The sequence below is a fragment of the Ochotona princeps genome, chromosome 1 (assembly GCF_030435755.1).
Source record: "Ochotona princeps isolate mOchPri1 chromosome 1, mOchPri1.hap1, whole genome shotgun sequence".
In the NCBI taxonomy this organism is placed as follows: domain Eukaryota; kingdom Metazoa; phylum Chordata; class Mammalia; order Lagomorpha; family Ochotonidae; genus Ochotona; species Ochotona princeps.
In genome coordinates this window covers 29,517,446-29,531,782 of record NC_080832.1, presented here as the reverse complement: position 1 = coordinate 29,531,782, position 14,337 = coordinate 29,517,446, and the positions used below count along the sequence as shown (strand labels likewise).

General features: G+C 44.3%; 1 protein-coding gene across 1 annotated transcript in view; it reads right to left on the bottom strand.

Moving 5' to 3' along the window:
• SLC2A12 (solute carrier family 2 member 12) overlaps positions 1-14,104 on the bottom strand; it is a 64,092-nt gene extending 49,988 nt beyond the window's left edge. Inside the window, exon 1 of the mRNA XM_004587330.2 lies at positions 13,838-14,104. Coding sequence (XP_004587387.2) covers positions 13,838-13,952 — 115 coding nt within the window. The 5' untranslated portion in view covers positions 13,953-14,104. The remainder of the gene's footprint in view (positions 1-13,837) is intronic.
• Between the last annotated feature and the right edge of the window lie 233 nt (positions 14,105-14,337).

Below are 14,337 nucleotides of genomic sequence, written 5' to 3'. Positions count from 1 at the left end.
TGTGTCTTCTTTTTGCTTAGTTTGCAGGGCAGCAGTTGCAACAGGAAGATCCCAGTTTGCCCTTTGATGCAATGACAATCCTTTGTTACAGTAATAAAATAAAACTGTTCCTACTGCAGATATGATGCAATCCTGAGGCTTGATGGAAAAGGCTCACCTCACCAGTGAGCCAAGGACAGGTGGTCACTCACCAGCCTGCTCCAGGCAGGGCTACCACAACAATGGCCCCATTGTCTGTTCTCTCATGAGTCATATTAACATACTCATAACTGGTGCAGAATAGGGCACTTCAATTTTCACAATATTTGCATTTCTGCCTGATTTCTTCTTTTCTTTCTTCTCCGTTCACTTATTACAGCCACATAATAGACACTTGCCAGCTCACTAAATCTTACAGCAGACTGCAAAGCATGCCAGCACAGGTTCTATTGGCAGACAGCCAGGAGATCACATAGCTTGATCAAATGCGAATGTTTCACAGATTTAAAAGATCTGCTATTTCACATTTATCTACAAAGCATTCATTTATTTATTGGAAAAGTTGAGTCACACACACAGACACACACACGTAGAGGGAGTGAGAGATTTTTTGCCCACTGGTTCGGTTCCCAAATGCCAATAACCAGCAGGGCTGAGTGAGGCAGAAGCCTGAGCCAGGAACTGCATCCAGGTTTCTCAAGTGACTGCCAAGACCCAAGTCCTTGGAGCGTCATCTGCTGCCTCCCAGGCACATTTGTAAGAAGCAGGTTTGGAAGCACAGAGCCGCTGGGACCAAGCCAGAGCTCTAATATGGATGTGTGTACCCCAGTCAGCAGTTTATCTTGTTTAGCTACAATGCATGATTCCCCCGCTTCACACCTTGTGCAGGAAACACAATTGCCCCCTAAATAAATTTGACATTGAAGTCTGCCCATTCTTGGGTGCTTCTCTCTGAGAGCCTTTAATTCCAACTTGTCTTTCTACCGTCACCTTCAGCATCACCTCCCCTAGGAAGACTCACCCTGCCTTCAGATACTTACAGGCTCTGTCCCAAAGGACTCTGTTGTTCTGCCCTGTTGCCTTTGTGTCCCCACAGTGCCAAAAAAGTGTGTTTTCAGAATCCAAGTCCACTTGAAGACATTCACTTATTAACCTGCTTGTGTTTGCTGGTAGACTGAGAGGCCTTTAAAGGCTAGAATGTTGTTTTACTCAAGTATGTCCCCTCCAGTCATTTGGCACAAGGTAAACAATTCAGGTTTATTTGAGTCAATGAATAAAAAAAACAATGGGAAGCATAACTCCCAAGTTTTAATCCTTGATCCTCTTCCCTCCCACCTCCAAGGATATGTTTTCAGACTGGTGTGAACATGTGGTATTATGTAACAGTTGGTCTATAGACCACTTGAGTTAACATAATGGCTAAGCATTGGAAGCCCATGTTGTAAACACTTCTACACAGCTTTCAGCACTATTCTTAGCCAGACAATACAGCATCATTGGAAGGTGGGAGGGTGACACGGAGGATTTTGTTGTCATTGAATGTCTCTATTTTACTAAATGTGAGCCCCATGTGAGGAATTATTCTCTGTTCTTTTAGACTCAGTGTTTGCCAATTCCTTTCAGTAGACCAGGTTTTCATCACTCTTACAGCATTCATTTCCTGGAGCCTTAGAAACTTGTTTCTAGAAACTTGCATACCTTCCTGTTCTTCCTCAGAAGTGTGCTTCTCTACACAATTCTCCTCACCCTAGTAGACTTTGCTTTCTCCCCAACTCAGAAATCCTGATATTTCTTTGGTGAGCCAGATCACATCTCCAAACCTTTCTCAGCCAAATCTCTCCAGACTTCTTGGATTTGGGTTAATCTCTCCTCTCTCACTTGCCTGTGCACCCCTGGTGTTAGGTACCTGAACTACAAGTAGGTAGCCTTGAATTGGGAGCCTCTTGAGAACAGGAGTGTGTACGTGTTACAGGCTGTGCTCAAGGGAGCCCATAGAATGCTCTAGAGAGGAGATACCACACATTAACCAGAGAATGCCTGCACACTACCATGGAGAGTGGTGAGATGTGCTGCTAGTCTGCCAGAAGTCCCAGGTACTACCTCTGTGCACTGCACCTTGGGTGATGACATTGGCAGTGGTAAATGCTGGGCACGAGCCTTTATCTGTTGGGGGTGGGGAACCTTTTCTTCTGCCAAGGGTTATTTGGATATTTATAACATTATTCATTGGCCATACAACATTAACACCTTAAAAATTAGCCTGTTATGTATTTATTGAATTTTGAGTCTCACTTACAGTTGCTTGGCAGGGATGGACCAAATGATTTCATAGCTAGTGGGCCAGACATTCTTCACCACTTCCCTTTTAACTACCACCCCTTCTCCACACACCAACCTTTTATAGGATACACAATGAAAGTTAGGTCAACAGAAACAGAAGATGGAAGAAGGCTCAAAGCAACAGACTTTTATCCTCTTCTACCTCTCATTTTTCACCAAGGACAGAACTTTCCAGAAGCACCAGGGACTACTCACCCTAATATCTCCTTGACCAAAACCAGTGGGTCACTGGCCAAACCTGGCTACCAAGAGAGACTAGGAAGTACTGTATCTCTCAGCTATCTAAATAAGAAAGAAACACAAAAGGGAATGGGGTGACTGTTTTGCATTCCAGATCTGACATACCTGCGCTGGCCACCTGGTTGCAATTAGAAACTTAGTCTTGAACTGGAGATGCAACTGATGTGCACAGCTGCTAGGCATAATCTAAAATCTGGAAGTGATTTTTCTGGTGTGGTTACATTGGACTGAGAAAGAAGCACTTTTGGCTTATACTTTTTGATTCCATAACTGTGAATGAGATCTATTTTTCCAGAATTATTTAAAGAAGTCTATAATTCTTTGCCAATCAAAAATACTATGTGGGATGGATATTTGGCCTAGCAGTTAAGCCACCACTTGGCATGCCAACACCCTATATTGTAGAACACAGGTTTCTGCCCTGGCCATGCTCCTGAGTTTCAGCTTCCAGCTAACACAAAGTCTGGTTCAAGAAGGAGTTGGGTCCCTGTCACTCACAATGGAGACCTGGATTGAGTGCCTTGCTCCTGAAGTCAACCTGGTAAAGCTTTTGTGAGTATTAAGGGATTAAATCAATAAAGAGGAGTACTTTTTCTGTCTCTGCTTCACAAATTAAATTTGTCAAAATTCCATATTAAAAAACTTTAAATAACAGACAGACAAAAACAGCATGGCCAAACTGCCACTTGTGGAATGAACCACCTCAGTGGCCCTTCTAGGCTTGCTACCTTCCTAACAACAACTTAGTTTTCCAAAACGCAGTGAGCCTCTGTGTTTCCTATTCAACCAGGAAATGTTGCAATCCTGGAAATTATAGTCCCTGAATAGCAATAATAACAAATGGGAAAATGACAAAATAGTGTGACGACTTGGGCTATAGTGCAAAAGTTTCTGAATAATCTCCCCACCACCAGCAGCAACCTGCCCTGATGCCAAAAAAACAAAACAAAACAAAACAAAAAACAAACAAAAAAAACTCAGCAGCTTTAGAGAGTTATCTTCTTATTCCCTGGTTGGTGAAAGTCCTGGGTGTCCCAGGTGGGGTGCCAAAAAAGGAGTGATTGGAAATCAAACATTTTATTGTGTGGTCTTATAGGACAAGTTCACATCTGCGTTTATTTATTGCTAGGTTCTAACTCACTGACAAACAGTTCTGGCTTACAATGCCAGTTAATGTTGCATGTCTTTCCATGTTTTTAGCGATATTCTCCACAGAGGGTTAGAGGGTAAATCTGGAGAAGTTGGCAGCCTCTGGTGGAGAATGCGCTGAGGTGAAGATTCTCATTGTGAGAGGTGTGGTGAATTAAAGACACTTGAGGATCCACAAGACCTTCCCAAGGATTCTTAATACAGGAAAGATTATTAAATGACATAAAAGAATGGTAATATTCGGGGCTCACACTGAGACTCAGAAGGTTAATCCTCCACCCTGTGGTACCAGCATCACATACGGTTCATGTCTCAACTGATCCACTTCCCATTCAACTCCTTGCTTGTGGTCTGGGAAATCAGTGCATGATGGCCCAAAGCCTTAGGATACTGCACTCACATGGTAGACTTGGAAGACGCTCCTGGCTCCTGGCTTCAGATAGGCTCAGCTCCAGCTACTGTGGCCAACAGAGAAGTGAACCAGTGGAGAGAAGATCTTTCTTTCTCCGCTTCTCTCTGTAAATCTGCCTTTCCAAATAAACAAATCTTTAAAAATGGAGTACATGATTCAATAATCACTTCTACGGCTTTAAAATTCTTGGGCCCAGCATGGTAGCCTAACGGCTAAATCCCCACCTTGCATGCGCCAGGTTCCCGTATGAGTGTCACTCCTAATCTTGGCAGCCTTGTTTCCCACCCAGCTCCCGGCCTGTGGCTTGGGGAAGCAGTGAAGGATGACCCAAAGCCTTGGGACCCTGCACCCACATGGGAGACCCAGAAGAGGCTCTGGGCTCCTGGCTTCAGATTGGCATAGCTCTGGCTGTTGCAGCTGCTTAGGGAGTGAATCAATGGATGGAAGATCTTCTCTGTCTCTCCTCCCTGAATATCTGACTTCCCAGGAAAAATAAAATAAATCATTAAAAAAATTATTTAGTAAGTAGAACAAAGTGGGAAGAAGATAAAGAATATATGGCTGAAGGTTCTTTTAGAAGGTTATCCTTTGTATTTACTAGAATAATATCTGGATGGCCACTGGCTGTTGGAGAGAAGCTCACAGGGTATGTGATTAGGGGACAGGTCAACTTCAGGAAGAGGAGAAAGACTGAGATGCCTCATCATTCAAGGATGGAACTTTGCTGGAGGAGAGAAAAAGGCTAATAAAAATAAAAGCCAGTGATGAGAGGCCAGGGGTAGAAGCAAAACACAAGGTTAGGATGAGGCGTAGGGTTGTACGTAATGGGCATGGAGAAAAGCCAAGGAAGCAATGTTAAGAAACCTATATCCAAAATATACCCCATGGTGGATTTGACAGAACAGCTTTCTCTTAAAAATTGCATATTTCACATGAAATAAAGAGAGGCAGAGAGACAAACACACACATACAGAAGATGTTTGCTTTGAATTTAGTGCTCTCACTACGATGGGACCTCTGCATTTCTTTTCTTTTTTTTTTTTTAAAGATTTATTCAGTTTATTACAAAGTCAGATATACAGAGAGGAGGAGAGACAGAGAGGAAGATCTTCCATCCGATGATTCACTCCCCAAGTGAGCCGCAACGGCCGGTGAGCGCCGATCCCAAACCGGGAACCCGGAACCTCTTCCAGGTCTCCCACGCGGGTGCAGTGTCCCAAAGCTTTGGGCCGTCCTCGACTGCTTTCCCAGGCCACAAACAGGGAGCTGGATGGGAAGTGGAGCTGCCGGGATTAGAACAGGTGCCCATATGGGATCCCGGGGCGTTCAAGGCGAGGACTTTAAAAGCTGCTAGGCCACGCCGCCGGGCCCAGGACCTCTGCATTTCCATGAACAGTCCCTCTGTCCTCCCCCAATGTGCACTGATGGATTTCCTCTGCTCAGGATGCTCTGCAAACAGGTTGGCCTTGCCTCTACCTTCTTGACCTGTCTTTGTCACACAGTCTTCCAGGAGGCTTCAAGAGCCAGATGGGGTCCCTCTGCGTACCTGCTCCAAAGTTCTGAATCTGGACACTTCCTGTATCAGAGCAGTCCTGGTTTACTGTGTCTCTTGCATAATGGGCAATAGACATCCTTCCTCCCTCGATGCCTCTTGGGGACCTCTGAACATCAGTATTGTATGTGGTTCATACTAGGCACATTCAATATGTGCTGAAAGATTGTTTTGCAGTCATTAAGATTCTTATCTCGGGCCGGCGGTGTGGCCTAGCGGTAAAGTCCTCGCCTTGAACGCCCCGGGATCCCATATGGGCGCCAGTTCTAATCCTGGCAGCTCCACTTCCCATCCAGCTCCCTGCTTGTGGCCTGGGAAAGCAGTCGAGGACGGCCCAATGCATTGGGACACTGCACCCGCGTGGGAGACCTGGAAGAGGTTCCAGGTTCCCAGCTTCGGATCGGCAAGCACCAGCCGTTGCGGCTCACTTGGGGAGTGAATCATCGGACGGAAGATCTTCCTCTCTGTCTCTCCTCCTCTGTGTATATCTGGCTGTAATAAAATGAATAAATCTTAAAAAAAAAAAAGATTCTTATCTCTCTGATGAATTGGGAAAATCTACCCACAGGCGTAATGTCTTATTCCTCTCTTTGATGCTAAAGCATCCAGCTTAGTGTCTTTCATACAGTAGGTGGCCAGTAAGCATTTGTTGAACTAGACTGTTTTCTTGCTCTTCACTCATAACTGTTGAAGCAGTTAGACACATACCATACGCCAGCACCTTTGTGGGCATGCGGTTGTTAGAGAAGGCCCAGGCAGATACACAGCACAATCAGCCTTGATGGCTTCAGTGAGCCCTGTGTTAAGTGGTTTCCTAGTCTCTTCTGGATTGGATGGCATAAGATGGTAGTACTTGTGTCACCTGTGTGTGATACCTGATGTTTATAGGCTGCAAATATAGAAAATGTGTATTATGAGAAAATGTGTGAGTTTCAACTTCTCTTGTACCAAAATAAACTTATTTTCAAATTTCATTTTCTGCAAAGTATTTGAAGTGCCTGCATACCAAGGGGAAAAAACATAATTCCTACCCATTACAAATTGCACAGAAATTTCTAGACAGAGTCAGTTGGCTTGGAGCTCTGCTAAACTGAATAGGCTTATGCATTTTATCCAGAAGTTTATAATCTTACAGAAGAATGAATGGCATGAAAAATTCAGGAGCTAACTAAAATTAGAATGTAATAAAGTTATGAAATGAAATGTAACTGGTACCCAGGTTTCCAAATTGGACAAATCAGGAAATAGAAACTGTGGTGCTGGCTGGTGTCAGCCAAGGGACCAAACCTAGGGCTGGACTGAAGATACAGGCTCAGGCCTCTGTGCTGTCACCTGGACCAGGTCATTTTGCTTCCCTCCAGAAGGAAGCTGGAGTGATAGGGAATGTACAATCTGGAAATAAAAGACCTAATTGTTACCAACTAGACTTTGCCACCTGCCGCAAGACTTTAACCTTACTGTTCCCGGGAGTCCTCATTCATGAGATTAATGATAACAATATTACTCTTTGCCAGAGTTGTAAGTTTAAATGAGAAGAGTGTCTGGGGCATGATCATAGGCACTTGGTGAGTTGACTGTTGATTCTTGGTCCTCAGTTTCCCTCTGGGAACTGGAAGTAATAGTATCACTCCCTTGAGTTGTAAAAATAAGAAAGGGTAATACTAATAGAAGCTCTTGGACTACTGTGATCACTAAGCAAGGATTTGTTTCATGTGAATCTGTAAGTTAAAACTGGCATATTATGATACAAAAACATGGAAGCAGTTTCTCTTGCAGATAGCAAAGGAAATAAAAATGATACCTTGTTCCTAGTGTCATAATCATACCTCTTTACAAATTCTTGAAATCTTTTGTTTTTAAAACAGGCAGTGCCTTCATAATCTAGCTCACATTATATATAATGTATATATAATTAATATATACCATAAGTGTATGCAATTCTTTCTGTGATTTCTGTTTTGTGGTTTGTACAATTTAGTTTCCCAACAGAAATAAACATTTTATAAGCATGGGGATGTTCTTGAACCACAAACATTTACTCTGATAATTTCCTCCCTATGCTGAAAAGGCCTTGCGTCAGAAACTAACTTGTCAGTTTGGGCAGGTTTTTGAATTAGCTTGGTCTATAGCCCAACTGCAACTTCCGTAAATTGTGGAAACACTTTGTAGAAATAATATGGACTTTGCTAAGGAGCCCTAGGACACAGGGATGCCAGGCCGACCTGAGTCCTAAGTTGCCCAAGAAGGGATTACTTCCCAGGGAATCACAATGAACAGTACACAGATCACTTACACTTGGTTTACTTAATGAAAAAAATAATAATCCTGTGAGTCAAACAAAGGATTGCAACTTTCTTGTTAACATATGGTAGAATTGTATAGAGTTTTTACTTAAAAGTAATGATAGCTCCTAAAATTAGAATAACGTGATAAATTTATTTTTTATTCTTAGTTTACCTGAATTGCATGGAATTAGTATATTGTTGAGAGATAGCCTAAGCTAGTAAAACAAGAAAGAAAAAGCTCCTACAAATTTATGACTTACTCTGAATGTATTTTCTCAGTGTCAGCTGGGAAGTAATTTGAGGGGATTTCAGTTATTGGGACTTTGAGATTGGTTACATTTCAGGAGCAGAGGGAGTGAGAAATTGCCCTCATCTGCACTCCTATTTGCTCTGATAGCCCATTGGGAAGGAGTTGATTCCAGTTTCTTCCTTTCTCACCACTATAATATGGTATCTTTCAAGAGGCTTTCCTGGTGCTATTCTGTTCAATAACTCACCCATCTGGGAAAGACTACTCATGGGGGGGGGGGGGGTGGAGAAGAAAAAAAAAAAAGAATAGGGAACTCCAACTCTGCTTAACTTAAAAATCTTATAAAACCAGTTCTTGCTCACACATGCTGAGTAAATAGCTTCTTTAACTCTTAGGAGCCAAAGCCAATTGCTCATGAGTTGAGGGCCATTTGGAGCCCTCAGAACCTTTTCCTAAAGCTAACTAGTACTTGGATTCCTATCACTAAGAAAATGCTGTGGGCTAGCTCAATGGTTCAATAACTAAATCTTTACCTTGCAAGCACCGGGATCCCACCTGGATGCCCGTTCACGTCCCAGTTTCTCTTCTTTCTGGAGAGCTGGATGTGGGACTCAGACCTCATCTTCTCTGATATGGGACACGAGTGGCTGAATGGGCATCTTAACTGCTAGGCCAGCTCCCTGCTTGTGGCCTGAGAAAGCAGTAGAGGGTGGCCCAAAGCCTTGGGATCAGCACCTGCATGGAAGATCCAGAAGAAACTCGTGGCTCCTAGCTTTGAATCAGCTCAGCTCTGGCCATTGCTGCCACTTGGGGCGTGTACCAGAAGAGGCAAGATCTTTTTCTCTGTCTCTCCTTCTCTGTGTAAATATTCTTTTCCAAGTAAAAAGAAATAAATCTTCAAAAAGAAAAAAAAAAGGGAAAGAAAGGAGGCTGACTGTGGGTTGGGCTCAAATGCCCAATGTTTGCCCTCCTTAGGAAAAAAAAATACTGCCTCCAAAACCTTGAATTAACAGCTATTCCTCCTTCCAAAATTGTATTTATTTGAGAGGCAGACAGACAGCTCACCCTTCACCTGATTCACGTCCCAAATGACTGTGACAGCCTGCACAGGAATGGGAGCAAAGCTGGAAGCCTGGAACCCAACGCAGGTCTCCCACCCAGTGAAAAGGACACAATTGTTTGTGTCATCCCAGGATCAGGAGCTGGAGGTGGAATTCATGTTCTCTGATGTGGGACATGAGCACCTTATTGGGGTCCTAACTGCTAGGCCAAGAGCTTCCCTCAGAAGGAACCTAAAGGGAAAGAAAATCTCACACAACTACAACAATTAAAATGAGGATTTTGAAACTGACTTTCATATCTTTCATATCTTTCAAATACATCTCTGCATTCGCATTTCCTTGAGCTGTCTTAGAGAGGACTCATTTCATTCTGAGCTTTCCCCTAGCCAGTCTAGGATCAAGGCATGTGAATAACCACTCCTTTGAGGATTACTCACGGGAACATCCCTCAAGACTTCACATTAGAGGCTTGCTCCTGGGATCGCAGAGGCCTCAAAACCTGCTGGCCAAGTGGCAAACAGTGGGGATGAAGTGGAGCAGAGTTAACAGCCATGACACGGGCGCTGACTATCAGAAGGGACACTGACTGCCAAAACCAGTTCAGGCATGTAGGTGAATGCGGTTAGTTCCAGCCCGCCCAGGTCTCCCCAGTGCCTGGCTGGCTGCTACGAGGCTGGCTCATCACATCCGGCTAGTGCTGTGGCAGCCTGGAGGGGGTCTGCAGCCAAGTGGCACTCTCTGCCCTTTCTGGGTGTGGTAACGTCTGCGTGTGTGCAGAGTTGGCAGGGAAACAGCTCCTGCCATGTTTGTTAAAGGCCTTCCCCCTTTCTGGGAGAGCCAGAGGAGCCATTTGCCTGCACCTCACCTCACACTCAGGGCAGAGCCTAACACTTAGACATTTGCCATGATCAACAAGAGAGGCTAAACGTGCAGTCCCACAACAATGCCAACCAGACTAGAAGGGGAGGTGATCAGCTGTAAGTGTGCTCCCATAGGAACTGTATCATAAAATAAAATTAAAATTAAATAAAATAAAGTGGTCCCATGACCAGACAAAACAGCCTCTTGTCTTTAATATTGTCTTGTGTCTATAATCCACGTATCCATAAATCCTGTCATTTTACTGAGTATCTTGAAAGATGTACAACAATTTTGTTATTATTATCAACCATTAATTTGCTAGAAACATGTGGCTTTGAAGCACAATATTTTTTGGTCAAAGTTTTGGCATTTAAACTTCTGATATCTAGGAAGCCTGGAAAAGTGGCAATGCCCCCAGATTTCTACAAATTGAGAGGTCCAGCCCTACCGTGAGTGAGCATCCTGGTGTTAGAATCCCATCTAACCTCAGGTTACCCCAGTGGGCCTTTCTCTTTGCAGAAGTTGCCTTTGTTTGGCTTCAAGCTGCTTTCTTCCCCTTGGGTTGCACAGGAAAGCTAAGCAAGCCTGGCTTGATTGATACCAAAGGGCTAAACCTGAGGGAACCCTTAATAGGAGCTTGTGCACCATTATGGGTGGCATGTTGACTACCTGCTCAGCTTCCATATGTGAAAAGAATGTTCAGAACCTTACGGTGTTCCTCTGAGGAGAGATCCGAGTGATTCTTAAATTTCTCTCATGCAGGATGACGTGTGGCCCTGTCGGAGGAGTCGGTGAGTCCAGGTCTCCGTGCTCTGCTTCCAGTGCCGTGTGTGCAGTCCTGGGTACCTGCTGCTTATGGAGTAACTATCACTTTTGATCTCCGATTTTCTGAGAAGATGCTAGAGGATGAGACAGAGCTGGTGGGAGTGAAGGCAACATAAGGCGACACTCAGCCACTTACTCATATCACGTAAAAAGGGATGAAGGAGCAGACATTAGGCTGTCTGGCTCAGAGGCCAGTAGGGTCAGCTCTGCACCAGCCTCTGCATGCACTTGGGCCAACCACACAGCTTTGGGCCTCAAGCTCCTCTTGTCTGAGATGTTTTGGCTGTCTAGTTTCTCACGTCACCTGTATCATTTGTGTGTCTAGGCACCAGGATTTCAAACTGAGCTCAACTCTGTCTTGTAAGGTGGATTAGAACATGTCCATGAACACTGAACAATTTACTAAAAGTATATCATTGTGAGTCACAGCTTCTTGAAATGAGTTGTGTTCATTAGCTTCTAGTCATTGAAATAAAGCATTCTTTTCAGTTGCAGAGAGGTTGGCCTAGCAAGACCTGCCAAAATTTTTCATTGTGCATGACAGCATCCCGGGGTTCAATCACAGAGCTCAGGGACTTTTGTTTTGCCTCATTTTTCAGTAGCTCACATGACTTAATTACCTTGTCTTGGGTTACATAACTTATTCCTCTTTGTGCTCCAATTTTTCCATGAAGAAATGAAGGAAAATGTGCTGCCTTTATATGCAAAAATAAACTCACGGAGCATGTTGCTAATACTCCGAATGTCCTAAACAAAGGAAAGTATAGAAATTTAAAATATAAGGAGCCAAAGGAGTATTTGACAAATATCATGTCATTAAACAGATTAAAACTCAAACCTAATGATAAGGAGTGAAGTGTGAAATGAGTTGTCAAAACCACATGGCAACACCGCACTATGCACTAATACCTCTGTGTGTCTAACTGCTTTTGAGTGCCAGGAGAGGTTCCAGACAAATTAGGACAAGGTGTAGAAGTAATAAGGAAAGGCCTGTATTACCCGAGTGTAAACTACACAGAGCACAAAGTTGTGTTTAGCTGAGATTTTAGAGAAACAGCCAGGCTTCCTCTTCTACATAATAAATGTGCACTTGGAATTAAGTGTGTCATTGATGTATGTCATCCCTTCGTGCTCTACTTCACTATGGCAACATATAAACAATTGAACTTCAAGCTGAATTCTGGCCATGCACCCTATGCGTGTTAACTTCCTCCAGAACAATTGTGAACTTGCACATTATGTTAGCTATTAAGAGCCTTTGAAACCATATCAAAATTAAATAATGATTTCTAATGGTCACTGCAAGGGTCCCCCTGAACTGTTTCTTTTCATCTTTGTGACATTATCACTGATTTCCACTTGCTTGGATGAGGTCACTGCTACAGTGTGCTCTGCCACCTGCACCACCGACCAGTTTCTCAGGAACTTGGATAAGAGAACTCTGTAACTTTCCCCTTGAACCCCTCACAAATGTCTCCCCCCAACAAATCTCCTTGGCTTGCTCTTAGGAAACCCATGAGCCACCCAGCAAGCAATTTGTTAGGGAAAGGGGCAACTCACTTCAGAGAGGACTAGGCCATGGACAAGGTGACCTCGGAGACTCATTCTTGACTATAGTCGGGAAGACAAGAGGAGGCTGAGCATGGAGAGACACGGGGAAGACTGCGGGCATCTCCAACTCATTACTGAGGGGCTGCCCACTTTCATGAGGACTTGCGGCTGCAGTTCCAACATCAGACAAACTCACAATGCCACTTTCAATACACCGCATCTTCCAAGAGTTCATAGGAAATGTCATTAAGCACAAGGATTTTGCTCTATGGCAACTTTCTTTATGTTTTGCTTTCCCACAAGCCTTTGGAAGTCCCCGTGTATAGCTCCATTCCAAGGTGAAAGGGCGAATGCTCTTAAATAAAAAGAAGTGTGTAAGATTGTTCACAGAATTTCAACATGTGGCATGGAAACGTGATTTATGCCTAAGGGCAGAGCTGAGTGAAACAGAGGAGAGGTGTGTGCAGTTTGGAGAACAGACTCAATGAATAGCAAGAGGCAGCAGAAAGTGTTCAGTGTGTCTGGGAAGTGTAAGTGCAGAGGCAAAGGCAAGCCTTTGGGCTAGCAGAGCTAACTGAAATGAATGAATGCCTTTCCAAATTCCACCTCCAGAAGGAAAAAGCATGAAAGAAGCCTTGATTCAAAGGGACTCTTTAAAGAAAGCCGGAATAAGTGAAGGAGACATGCGGGCCTCCCATCATGCTCACATTACAAACATGCTGGTAATTTTTTTAAAAAAAGTGGTGTTGGGCTCGGCAGCGTGGCCTAGTGGCTAAGGTCCTCGCCTTGATCCCATATGGCTGCTGGTTCTGATCCCAGCAGCTCCACTTCCTCTCTGTCTCTCCTCCTCTCAGTATATCTGACTTTGTAATGAAAATAAAATAAATAAATCTTAAAAAAAAAAGTGGTGTTTATTGGTTATGTAACTAATAATTCTATGACACTTCCTCAACATACTGATTTTAAAACCAGCGGCATTAAGGTTCACTTGGGACAGTAAATGTGTGTGTGTCCGTCCGTGTGTGTGCCCTTATAAATGAAATTATCTTGCTGACAATTTTTGCCAAATGATTAAGATTCATATATTGATGTAAACACAGTGAGGGCACCCATTCGACCTACTCCTGTGAGTGTAGCTTACATTTTCGTAGCACACTAAGTTCCAGTAAGCCTTCAGGGTTCACTGCCTTTCAGCTCTGGGTCCCTCTGTATCCCACCAGAGCCCCGTCTCCTCTCCACGCAGGCAGCGCGCTCACCCGCGCACGCGCGTGCACGTCCACACGCGCGCACACACCCCAGGGAGACGCGAGCACGCCTCATTCCTCGCTTTACCTCCAGAACAAGAAGGATGCCGGCCGCGGCGGGCCCGAGCGCTGCCCTCGGTCTGGGCCGCTCTGCCCTTGTGTTTCAGGAGCGTGGGGCCCTCGGTGTTTTCAACAGGTACCATGGTCACGTAGAAGTCACAGGCTCCCCGTCGCCAGCCAACCTCTCCTCCTTCTCCGATTGACAGGAATGGTCACTTTGCCCATAGCAGCATGCTAAAGAAGAGCTAGGAGGAAAAAAAAAAAAAAAAAAACTTCGGGCAAAGCCAATGTGATTTGTGAACAACTTTGTTTCTATTTCCGAAGGCTTTGCCCTCTTCGGTGACACAGGCTGTTGCTATTCCAAGCAGCCAATCCGAGGCAGGGGGCGGGCTGAACCGCTGCGAGGACTGTTTGTGCCTTGCCTGGCAGAGTTACAAGCAAGAGGTTGAAAGACTTGGGACTGCCGTCTCAGGCAGTGTGTTTGGTCCTTAGCTAGGGGTGGCTCTTGTATTCCTTCCTGCTCCTTTG